We start from the raw sequence: 12910 nt of genomic DNA, 5'->3' as shown, positions 1-12910 counted from the left end.
TTTTCAGTTGTCCAACTGGTGTCTGTCATGATAATTTAAGATTTTTCAGAGTAATGATGTCCAGTTGTGTACATCAGCTTGTATATCAGGAGCATGTCCATGACTTGGCACCTCTTCCACCTTACAGAACTGCAGAGAGACAGCAGCAGTAGTAACCAGGTTGCACATTTTTGAAGTATGCCTGCGCGATGTGATTCAGAGGTGTGTGCAGATAACAACTTGTTATGACAACAACTTGAGTTGTCATAAATTTCTGAACCACCAAGCCTGCATGTATTGAAGATCCAATGTAGCAGGCACAGTATATACCTAATAGAGCCATTCAATAATTAATAAGATGAAATACCCAGAAAATAAAATAAATTATTTCAGCATGGGTCTTTAAAAGGATTTAACTATACCATGTTAAAAATAATAGAAATTAAAGTCTAAGTTGTATAATCATCTCATGCAGATAAATCCTAACTCTTGCCTTAGTCCCCAGACTTAGACTTTGCTTTCAGATGGAAATTGGAGTCTACTCCTGTATCTGTCTTTTTGAGTCATTCAATTTTATTATAATTATTGGGCACTTTTTATAAGACTTGGAACTTGGTTCAAGGATTGACTTTTTGGATGTGCATGCAAACCTTTCAAAAAAGCTCTTGTGTAGTAGAGAATGGTTGAAAAGTTTTGCTAAGTGTGTGTCCCTAGGCTCACCGTCAGTGGAGGTGCTCTTTGAACAGCCAACACAGTTGGTAACTTGGCCTGTTGTGCAAAATTTGTCATGAGAGTTGTAATTACATTTTTATTCATGTCAGGGATAATGATATTTTCTTGTTGTCATTACTAGGTGATTCATAGTGATGGTAATACATCTAGGAAAGGTATTATAAAATCAAAAGTATGCTAATTTTTCATAGCCAGTAAATTGTCTTAGTTTGCAGACAGCTGAAGAAAAAGGAAGACATATCTTTAGTGCCTAATCAGCAAAGACTGTAGTTTCTGTTCCTCAGGGTAGGTCTATGCACATGGTTGACTCATGATCTGTGATGTTTTTCTTCAGATTCACCTGGAAAAAAAGAAGTTAAAAAAAAAGTTTAGGTTTCAGTGCACATGTGCACCATACAGTAACCATTTTTCTACACAAGAAATAGAAAAAGGAGGGGTTTGTGATGTTCAATCTAAGACTGGAATTAACATGACTATTTGTGATGTGGGAAAATTTGCTTTCTTGAGCTGTTTCTTCAAGCTTTTCATCCTAGGTATTCTTATCTTCTAGCTGATGTGACAAGACCTAGAAGGGCTTGTGTGGAAATAGCAGAAAAACGAGGATATTAGACATTTCAAGGTGCTGGTTGTTTTGACTTTAAGTGTTTGGGTAGGCCATTTTTTTTTGATTGTTTACTTCCTCATGAATTACTGTCAGTAGGGCTCATTTATATATGCATATAAGACAGATTCCTCAACATGCATTTAGCTGCATGAGCGGGAATGTGATAGAACCTACTCAATTCTAGCATAAGCCCATTAGTCAGATAAAGTACTACAGTATTGTGGGGCAATATATAGATCAGCTAGTTTAATGTAGGCCCCTTGGTCGCTTCAAGTGAAGACATGATCCTTTCTAGTGTAACTGTTACTGTTTCCAACATGGTGAAAAAATGACATGGCATCAATAATCTTTACAATTTCCTCCTTGAGCATACCCCTTTTTTCTGATGTCCATTAGAAGGCAAGGTTTTTCCATCTGGGCAACTGCATAGTTTCTGACTATACTGAATTGTTTTGGCACTTTTTTTTTTTTTCCTAAATCATACACCTGGATTTCCCTTCTCCAAAGCTGCCCAGTGCCTGAGATTTTCTTCACATGTAATTTATTCTGAAATTTGACATATGGCTTGAGGCACAACCTCTAAAATAGATTTTTTTTGGAACTAGCATGAGGGTAAACTCCCTAAAGGAAATGCTATGTGTGGGACACAATAGAGTGGATTGTGAGGATTTAGTCCCATGGATTTTCACATGGGAATTCCTATGGAAAGAAAATTGCCTGGTTGATATTACCTCTAGTGTATCAGGAGTGCTTTGTGTATTGATTCTGAATTAGTCTTGTGGTATTTTTATTGTTTATGATGGGAGAACTGAAAGACATTTTCTGTTTGACTAGTTATGGTTTTGATGTAAAATCGCTCTGTAGTACTGCTGCAGTCATCTCAGCATAACACTGAACTGTAATTAGCTAAAAGGAACAACGAGGTGGAGTTTCTCATGATGAAAAAGTCCTTACCAGAAATAGAATTTTGATTCTGTTAAACTCCATGAATGACTCTGTACACAGGTAATGGCAGACCCTCATTTGAGGAGTAAAAAGAGGAGTAAGACATGCTTGAAGACTGGTAGGAATGGGGAGAACTGGTGAGATAATGAAGGTGATTCATGAAATCTACAGAATCTACTGGAAATACATATTTTAAAAAAAATCAAGTTTTAAAATTTAGTGTAGTAATTAAAAGGCCATTACAAACTTAGGAAGAGACTTATGTGGGTATTTTTATGTTAACACAATCATAGACAGGAAGAAATAGTGTACATAGCACTTGACAAGAGGCGATAATATTATGTAGTTGCTCTGAAATAAAGTGCTGTAACAGAGATTTATTTCATTATATTATTTGCTAAGACCTGCAAAAGTAGTATCTTGCATGAAAATGCTTACAAACTGAAATATTAATGTAATGGAATGTTCACACAATCAATAGACAGAAAGCCTCTTGCGAGGAAATAAATCCTTGTGGACTTTGGGGAAAAAGAGGAAGGGGGACAGAAGATAGAAATAGGGGCCCAAATACTACCGTTGAAATTTAACACTCATTTAAAATATTTATACTGAAATCATGAGGTTGAATCCAGTAAATAATTGTACTGTACAGACTCCTCAAATATCACCAAAAAATGGAGGATGATGAACTGCCAGACAGTAGTGTTTGGCTGAAGAGACATCTGTGTTTCTTCCAGAGATATTACTATCTTGGGGCCTCAGGATGATATGTTCCTCCATTAGGAGCCAGATTTCTGAATCTTATCTTTCATTTTAGTTTCTCATCTCCTTCCTTTTAAGGAACTGCTGATTATTTTCCTTTTCAAAGCTTTCTCTTTGCAAGGTAACTTTCTGTTAGGAATCTCTCATGTTTTGAGGAATCTCCTTCTCTGTGTGATGGTCTAGTGGTTCATCAATCTTTAAATTAGTATGAAATCCTGGTTAATTCCATTCTGTGCCTGATGGTTCCAAGCCTATCTGTCACTTCTTTAGCCATTTGGTTATGCAAACTCTTTTGGAAACTCCATGATTCAGAAGGATACAAGGTGTACAAAAAAAAAAAGGAAAGCATCTCTTTGTTGTAGTTAGGGTCACTTAACTAGGGAAGAATTCCTGGTTTCTGCTTCTGTCTCTCAAAACCTGTTCTTAATTTTCATGCAAATAGGTGAAATGGCACTACTTCATGCTAAAAAGTTTGAGTGAGACACTTGGTTTTGAGTATTATTAAATACTTAAAGCTTATGTATATGTTCTTTAAGGAGTTTCATTACTTAAAGCTTTGACTTTCACTAGGCAGGTAAGAGGAAAACTTGAAGCTTTGACTTTCATGAGGCAGGTGAGAGGAAAACTAAGTCCTTTTTAAAGATGCAGTCCCTAGTTCTTTGAATTATGTTCAGTGTAGTAAATCTTGTCTGACACTTATATTGAGTTGCACTGAGGGTGCATCCAAGTCAGGAATTACTCGTAAATTCTTAAATGGTTAGGTATCCTATTTATCATCTATAATGGAAAATTAATAGAAGGACATGAAATGTTGACAAAACAAAAGATTTAGTGTGTTTTCATTAATGTTATTTGTTCTTGGGTCTCTTACAATTTCTGATAACGTTTGAAGAAATCAAGAGAAAGCTGTATCTAGATCACTATGAAATTCCACCGATGTGGTGCAACTATACAGCATAATGGAAGGGTGAGAGTGGCACGGAAGAAGCATACCTATTGATTACATTTGGTATGAAGAATGAATGTGCTTCATTCACACTGTTTAAATGGAGAGTCAGACCAATTTGTCATTTAGATTACATTATCATTTAACAATGGAAAGAATAGAAACAAAATTAAGACACCACAAAACCCTGACAAATGAAAACAAGGGAAATGTGGCATGTTGTAGCTTATTGCAGGTTGAATGTATTTAGTGAATTTAACTTTTTTTCTCCAAGTGGTAAATTATGGCAGAGCAGAGTCAGACTGATTTTTTTGGTTTCTCTTTCCCTGCAAAATTGTTTATAAAGCTTTAATTTTAAGGTCTATTTAAAAGCACTGTAAGCACTTTATAAATTGCCAGAAAGAATATTGACAGGAGAACAGCTTTCTTGGGATTATCAGACAGTACCAACAGCAATTTCATGTACACATTTGCAAAACTGTGGAATGGGTTTATTTTGGTTCAATTAGGAGCTTAATCTTCACAGCTGAAAGTCAAAGGTAAGGATTCATTTGGTCCAATATGGTCCAGCTGTGCTGTTTCTCCTCAACCAAGGTTCTTTTAGATATCATGAGATAATGGCAATGAGATGTACCCACTGAACAGGGGTATTAAAGAACAATATGTAATATCAAAATATGTAATTAATGCATGGAACTATGTCATTTATAGTCCTTAAACATTATCATACATTTTTGTCAGTATGTCCATGCCTTCCTATACACTTCTATTTTGAAAGCCTCAGAGGAATCCCCTAGGTTGTATGTTTGTTAATGAGGGTCAAATTTGACCCAGTATATTCATAAGGAATATCTGCACTTCTTTGCTTTAGCTGAAACTTTTGTCTATATGTAATGGCAAAAAATCCAGATGCAGTGCCAATTTGAAATGCAAGATCCACACAAAGAGTTCTGGCATTGCAGAATTACTACAGCTTTTCCACCAGCACTGGTCCTAATGACAAAGCTTTTGCATGGCTTGAACCACAAACAAGGACATGCTGATTCATTCTTATTCTTCACAGAATCACAGAATCAACCAGGTTGGAAAAGACCACAGAGCTCATCAAGTCCAACCTATTACCTAATATCTAACACCACCTGACAACTAAACCATGGCTCCAAGTGTCACATCCAATCTTTTTTTGAACACCTCCAGGGATGGTGACTCCACCACTGCCCTGGGCAGCCCATTCCACTGGCCAATTACTCTTTCTGTGAAGAACTTTCTTCTCACGTCGAGCCTAAACTTCCCCTGGTACAGCTTGAGACTGTGACCTCTTGTTCTGGTGCTGGTTGCCTGGGAGAAGAGACCAACCCTCACCTGTCTACAACCTCCTTTTAGGTAGTTGTAGAGAGCAATCAGGTCTCCCCTGAGCTTCTTTGATATCATTTAATATCCAAGAGTAGTGGAACATCCTGAAACTAGCCATATTATGCATCTAGCAATCAGTAAAAGTTGATAGTTCATGTTTGAATATTATTTTAATATCTATTGTTTCTCAATATTCACAGTCCCCCCCTTTTCCACACTACCCACCCCATTTTTCCCCTTTTTCCTCTCAAATCCCAGAGCACCTGGGCTCTGTGGGAAGTCTCCTTCCATCCCAGGTGTGGCTACTTTGCCCTCCCCACCCATTCCCCTTTTTAATCACTCCCAGGAAAGGCAGAAGCCCCAATTTGAGCCCATCTGGGCTGAGGGATCCTCCTCTCATCACTGGTGAGTCCCCATGGTGCACACTGGGTGATGGTGGTGGTGACAACAAAGGCCGGGAGGCCTGGTGGCCCCCCGGTTAGGTAGGGCCATGATTGATGACTCCTCCAATATCCTCCATGGGTGCTAGCTGGGCCTACTTCCTGAAGCTGAGCTCCTCGGTGTGGTATCTTGGCTAGTTGAGGGTCTTGCCCCTGGCTCTGGAATGGGTGCAAAAATGGTGGTGGTAGAGCAAGAGCTGTGTAGGCAGAGTGGAGGATGATGTAGAGGGAGCAGGGTCTGCTTTGGGAAGATAAAGGAGGCAGGGTGGTGGTGTGGGGCAGAAGCTGCTTTGGGAAGATGAAGCATGGGGATGGTGGTGGAGGCAGGGGGTTTAAACTAGATGATCATTCGAGGCCCCTTCCAACCCTGTAGAATATATGATCTACTTCCAACCTCCTTGCCATGGGCATGGACACCTTCCACTAGACCAAGTCAGTATCTTTTATGGCTTCTTTTTTTTTTTATATGTGTATTTAATGTACATAGAATCAACCAGCTTGGGAAAGACTTCAGCGATCATCACGACCAACCTCATGTACTCATCTTTTCCCCTAGACAAGCAAGGTGCTGCTCATAGGCAGGAATCTTTAAAGCACTAAAATTATGCAGGATCAATTTGTGACTCTAAAGAGTTTCTAACAAAGGATTCTGTGAAATAGCTGACTGCCCTTGCCCTCCCCTTTGTTTCTGAGGAGTTGAATGTATTACTCCACTAAAGGGCTCAAATTTGATAAAACTGAGTATATAAATTCTAAGGTGTGTCTGAGCACCTGCTGCAGCTATTACCTATGATCAGTGCTATGCTGCAACTTAAAAATAAATTGCTAAATCTATACTGATTTATTTACATGTTGTTTTTCATAGAGGAGAGTATGTTTTCTTCATTTAACTCGTGTATTTTGTGTGAAAGCAAATTTTGTTCTTAGGATAAGCTCAGCCATGTAAATAGTCAAGCCTGATTGGTAAAAATATTAGACAGTAGTGGTCATGTGAAAACAGGAAACTGGAGTGGAAATTTGCTGCCCCAGCTTGATTTAGATATGGTTTGGGTAAGTCTGTGCTTTGTATCCCTGCCTCAGTTCTGTTTGCACAACGTATTTTTCATAACCAGTATTTGCAATCTGTTTTCTACAGTTTGTGATAATTATGGTGTACATAATAGATAAATACAGCAAAGGGCTACTAGTGGCTGAGAAAGATATCGCAAATTACCTGGCCCAAGCGTTTAAAAGGTGTTTAAACATCACAAGTCTGTTTCAATAGCTGTTGGGCATCAATGGGTTATTGTGAGTTTAGGTAGCACAAATTTAATTTAAGCTAATTTATTCTGGCTAAGCAAATAATGGAGATCTAAAGAGCATTCAGGCTAATTAAAGCCATGCCTTTGGTTATTTTCTCTGCGCTTCAATTCCATGTGAACCTTTGGTTTTACTCTCATTACATGTTTCATGGTTATAAAGCTAGAAGGGGCTGTTAGTTTTAGTTTGAGCTTCTGTATGATCACAGGATGTTAGGGGCTGGAAGGGACCTCTGAAGATTGAGTCCAACCCCCCTCCCAGAGCAGGACTATAGAATCTAGCAGAGGTCACACAGGAACATACACAGATAGGTCTTGAAAGTCTCCAGGGAAGGAGACTCCACAACCTCCCTGGACAGCTTGTTCCAGTGCTCTGTTACCCTCACAGTGAAGAAGTTCTTGATGTTACCCCGCTATTTATGCATTTAGCTTGTAAGTTCTGTACAATGAAAGTACAAATAGAACTTATAATCCATGTATTATTCTTCTGAGAAAGTATTTTTACTAAGTAATACTTACATTAATTTCATTATTGCACTGTCACTTTATTTGAAGATCCCAGTGAAGTTTTAGGCTTGTATTTTAGCATTTTAAATGATTTTAAGCAGTTCTGGCAGTAGTAGGAAAAAGGCTCTTGGGTACATAGCTTAGTTGTCTAACTTCTAAATAGTTTAAATGCTAAGTCTGTAAAATAAATTATGTATATCTTGAATTTAAATGAACAAAGAATACTAGCTTTCCTTTGGGAAATTGCTTTAATTTAAAAAGAAAATTATAGTTTTTGTGTAAGTCTCAGCTGGGAATGCATTTGTTAGCAAAATAGCTATTCAGTGTTTTGAAAATTTAATTCTGCTTAAGCTACAGGCTCAATAAGAAATCAGCATATAGCCATTTTTCATTTGAGAACTAATCCACTGATGCACCTATTTTGGCTTAGTAAAGAAGAGATTGTAAATTGAGCTCTTGTAAAATGTGTCTCAAAAATGAATGTGTGCAGTATGTGGATATTTTCTTCCCCCCTCCTCTCCTTTGGGCAATAAGATGCTTTACAGGCACCAGTACAGACACTGAAACTAGGCTTGTATGTACTAGGTTTCCAAAACCAATTTTTGTCTCTTTCTTCCTATATATCCAACTAAAGCAGCTTTGTTCTGGTTTTGCAGTATTGTAGATTCATTTTCCTGTGGCTTACATGGAAGAATATTGAAGATGCTACTTTTGCACCATGGGTCTTTCTTTTAGATGCTGAAATGTCCTTCTCCTGTTTGTATACTTGGCAGCCTCAGTGCTGCACTGTAGCCAGTCTTTCACAGAGTGTCTGTGCCAGGATGCCTTCTGACACATACCAGGTACTCCTGTGCCATGAACAAGGTCACCCTTCTTTCCTAACCTGGCCAGTATGAAGACAACCTCACCACGGGGCCCTCTCTAGCCCTTTTCCTATGCCAGGAATAGTGTGGCCCCAGCTTTCTGCATAAAGGAGTGAGTTATTCCTCAGACATGTTCAGACTCCTGTGTGTGGACATATCTGAGCGTGGCTTTCCTAAGTACTAAGTTTCTAAGATTATTTTTTGTGCCTGTGTGACGATGGGATCTGTGCTGCCGTTCCTGCTTCTCTATTTTGAAATCATTTCTTAGGCTTCAGCATTTTTTTTGTTGTCTGTCGTTTTTCCCCTGCCCCCTTACATGCCAGTTTGACACTTGGGGCATTTGTTGTGTCTTCTGTCATGGGGGATGGGAGAGAGTTTCTCCACCTTCATTGAGAGGCTTGACAATAAAAATGTCATTGATTCAATGGGCAAATGTTCTCCTGATGTGATCAGAAGTCTGTTTGGAACAGAAGCTCACTAAGACATTTGGACATGTGTTACAGAGGAAAAAAATATCACCAGATTGTCATGTTGGGACACTGATCACTTTATGCAAAACTGCAATGAGAAAAACTGTATCCCATTTCAAGGTAACAACAGTTCTGGGACCAACCTTTACCTTAGAGTTTACTTACAAATGTAGTGTTTTGGTGTTTTTTCTGCAGATAGTACAGCTATCTGTTTCAAAGGGGCAATGAAGAAAAAAAGGGGAAGGACTATAACATTTTAACTCCTGCCTCCGAAAAACTGTGTGCATATGTGTGTACACTGTGCTATATACAGGAGTCCAGAGTACTCAGAAGTGTTTTCTAATTTCTTTTTGACTGTAACTCCAAAGGGATCTCCTGAGAAATTTTTGTACTTTTCATACTGGATATTTTTCTCATGGGTTAGATTCTGCTAACTTTGACTATTTCATTGGCATTACTTACAGATCAAGAATTGCTCATCTCTCAGAGCAGTGGTATTTGTCTTAAAGGTTTTGCCATGCATAAAAAGGAAAAACAGTGGTGTTTCTATTGATTCACTTTCAGACCACGTAGCAAATTCAAATAGAAACAATTAAGTGAAGGGAAATTACTAAGTGGCAGTCGAGAACAAGGACTATGTTCCTGGGCCTCAATCTGAAAGGTCACATACCTGGCATCTTATGAATGTCAAGTCCAAAAATGGGGGGAAAAAAAAGCAATGTAAATAAACCAGTGCCTTTGCATTGCTAGTTGGCAAGCTCCCTCACTAGCTCTTGCTGTCCTTCCTGTCAGGATCTGTCACTGTGAGGGAGATGATGAAAGTCCCCTCATCACACCATGTCGCTGCACAGGGACTCTGCGCTTTGTTCATCAGGCCTGCCTGCACCAGTGGATTAAGAGCTCCGACACGCGCTGCTGTGAACTCTGCAAGTATGACTTCATAATGGAGACCAAGCTCAAACCTCTTCGGAAGGTAGGGTGCTTTTGAATTTAAGTATCCTCAAGTGTCAAATGGCTGTGCAAAGCATTGGTATGTCTAAAGAAATATCTGCCCATCCAAAATGGCTTTCAATTTTACATTGTTAAATCAGCCCCAGTGATTTTTGTTTCAGCACTGAAGTTTAGTTAATTAGGGGAGTTTTGACTGAAGATTTTTTTCTGCACATGTCCAATATAATACGTTTTTTGTAATTAGAATTTTCGTCTTCAGCTTTTTGTTATTGCCTCATCTACCTATTTTTAAACCTAGGAAATCTTACTCCTCGTGATTTGCTCTTGAGTAACACAGTCCAGTTCAACCAGTAATTTTATGTTAAGCTCATAACTGTTGGTTGAGAATGATGCTTATACCAGTTTGGAGACAGCAATTATAAAGTAACACAGTCAATCAGTTTAGCTGCATCTGTTACACCCGTGGGCAAATTAATCACTTGTATATTAAGATCAGTTAATGGAATCTAAACTACAGGGCAACCTTCATCCTGAAATGCAAATGTGTGTTATCTGCATTCATCTGTTTTCCAGGGTAAATCAATTTAATGGTACACTGGTTGTCAGCATAAGGAAGGTGCAGAGTTTGTTAAACATATGTAGGGTTTGTTTTCCTTGGAGTGAGTCATTTCTCCTCTAATTCTTCCTCTGAAAATGCTGTCATCCTTTTGGGGGGGCGGGGTTTACTGCATCATTTGAGTGAGTCTGGAACAAAGCAAGTTTTCATTTTAAAATAAATTTCAATGTGGGAGCCCTTGAAAAGAACTGTAGAAGCAGTTTGCTTGTAGCTAGTAAATGCGCACTCAGGAGTATTTGGATGACTAAAGACATTTTGTCAACCTTGCACAGGTAGCAGCAAATGGAATTCCTTTTCATTTCACATCCAGAAAAACTGTCTATTAAGTCCCTCATGATAAACTACTACTGAAGAGAAAATTTGGACTGATTGACAAGTTAACCTTATGACAGGAAAAGACATAGTTCTCAAATGCCAGGTAGAATGGAAATGGAAACAAACAAATATCAAACCTGATGGCTAAAAACTTAATTACATTGGCTTAGGTTTTAATAATTTTAACTAATGTGACAGGAAGAAGATGATTGTATAAAATCCCCTGCCTGTAGCATATCGTCTGAGGATTTTTTTTTTCTGTTTCTATTTTCTGTTTCTGATTCTATTTTCAACACAAATTGCTTTAACCTTCTATCTAACAAGAACCTCTGCAAAATCTTTTCCCTGAGAGACTATACAAACAGTATTTTTAAAGAAAACCTTTTCCTGAGGGAAATTATTTCTTGTGCTTGATAACAGAACATCCTTTAAAAAACTGGAAACAAAACTTACAGCATCCAAGGAGAAAAGGAATGAAAAATGTACATTGCTGTTGATGTCAAAAGCAGACACTTTTGACTGTGAAAAACTAACAGATCTAGAGTGGCAATGTAATTCCTCAAAGTTCATAATTTCAACCATTTCAGAAACTAAACACAAAGTTTTAAAGATTTCAAAGTTAAAAACAATTATTCTTTCCATATAATTGTCAAATTTAACAACCTTCATATGTTAAACTCAATACATTGGCCCAAATAATGGTATATATTGTCATCTCCTCCATTCACAAATTTATGAGACACTGTTCTGTATACCAAGCACTTTGACAGCTCTAGCAAAGACAAGGTAATGAAAGAAAGAGTGATCATCGAAAGGCCTGCCAACTACATACAGCTGACTGGTAACTTTCCCCAAAACATCTTTTATAAGAATCACTGGAGGTGCTGTTTTGTCAAAACCTGTGTACTTGGCAAAATTGGAAAGTTCCAATGAAACATTGTCAAAATTCTTGCAAGCTTGTACAGAGCCCAGAATTTTAGCTGTAGGGCATTACCAAGGAGTTCACATTTTCAGAAAATGGCATGAAGTCTACAGAATACAGATTAACCAGGTTGGAAAAGACCTTTGTGATCATCAAATACAAACTACGACCCAACACCATCTAATCAATTAAACCATGGCAATAAGTGCCTCATCCAGTCTCTTCCTAAACACCTCCAGTGATGGTGACTCCACCACCTCCCTGGGCAGCCCATTGCAATGGCCAATCACTCTTTCTGTGAAGAATGTCTTCCTGATACCCAGCCTAAACCTTCCATGGCGCAGCTTGAGACTGTGCCCACTTTTTCTGTCACGGGTTGCCTGGCTATAACCACCCTTCAGGTAGCTGTAGACTACTAATAAGGTCTTCTCTGAGCTTCCTCTTCTCCAGGCTAAGCAACCCCAGCTCCCTCAGCCTCTCCTCATACGGCTTGTGCTCCAAACCCCTCCCCAGCTTTGTTGCCCTTCTCTGGACATGTTCCAGCAAGTCAACATCTTTCTTAAACTGAGGGGCTGGAACTGGACACAGTACTCAAGTTGTGGTCTGACCAGTGCTGAGTACAGGGGCAGAATGACCTCCCTGCTCCTGCTGGGCACACTGTTCCTGATGCAGGCCAAGATGCCATTGGCCTTCTTGGCCACCTGGGCACACTGCTGGCTTATGTTCAGCCTATTGTCAACCAGTACCCCCAGGTTCCCACTCTAACCCCAGCCTGTAGCACTGCAGGGGGTTGTTGTGGTCAATGTGTAGAACCTAGCACTTGGACTTATTAAATCTCATGCCATTGGACTCTGCCCATCTCTCCAGCCTGTCAAGGTCCCTCTGCAGAGCCCCTACCCTCTAACAGATCGACAACAGCTCCCAGCTTGTCATCATCTGCAACTTTACTGATGATAGACTCAATCCTCTTGTCCCAATCATCAATAAAGATACTGAATAGGATTGGGCCCAACACTGATCCCTGGGGGATACCAACAATGACAGGCTGCCAGCTGGCTGTGGCATCATTCACCACCATTCTCTGGGCTCGGCCCTTCAGCCAGTTCCTAACCCAGCACACGGTGTTGCTGTCCAAGTCACGGGCTGACAGCTTGGCCAGGAGTTTGCTATGGGGGATGGTGTCAAAGGCCTTGCTGAAGTCCAGGTA

General features: G+C 39.3%; 1 protein-coding gene across 11 annotated transcripts in view; it reads left to right on the top strand.

The window, feature by feature from the left end:
• MARCHF1 (membrane associated ring-CH-type finger 1) overlaps nucleotides 1-12910 on the top strand; it is a 216199-nt gene that overhangs the window by 184038 nt on the left and 19251 nt on the right. For all 11 annotated transcript variants that reach the window (XM_054165819.1, XM_054165812.1, XM_054165794.1 and 8 more), the window contains one exon: nucleotides 9692-9872. In XM_054165819.1, coding sequence (XP_054021794.1) covers nucleotides 9692-9872 — 181 coding nt within the window. The remainder of the gene's footprint in view (nucleotides 1-9691; nucleotides 9873-12910) is intronic.

The sequence above is a fragment of the Dryobates pubescens genome, chromosome 1 (genome assembly GCF_014839835.1).
Source record: "Dryobates pubescens isolate bDryPub1 chromosome 1, bDryPub1.pri, whole genome shotgun sequence".
Taxonomy (NCBI): domain Eukaryota; kingdom Metazoa; phylum Chordata; class Aves; order Piciformes; family Picidae; genus Dryobates; species Dryobates pubescens.
Note: the sequence above shows the minus strand (reverse complement) of the source record. Positions and strands in the feature narration are given on the sequence as shown.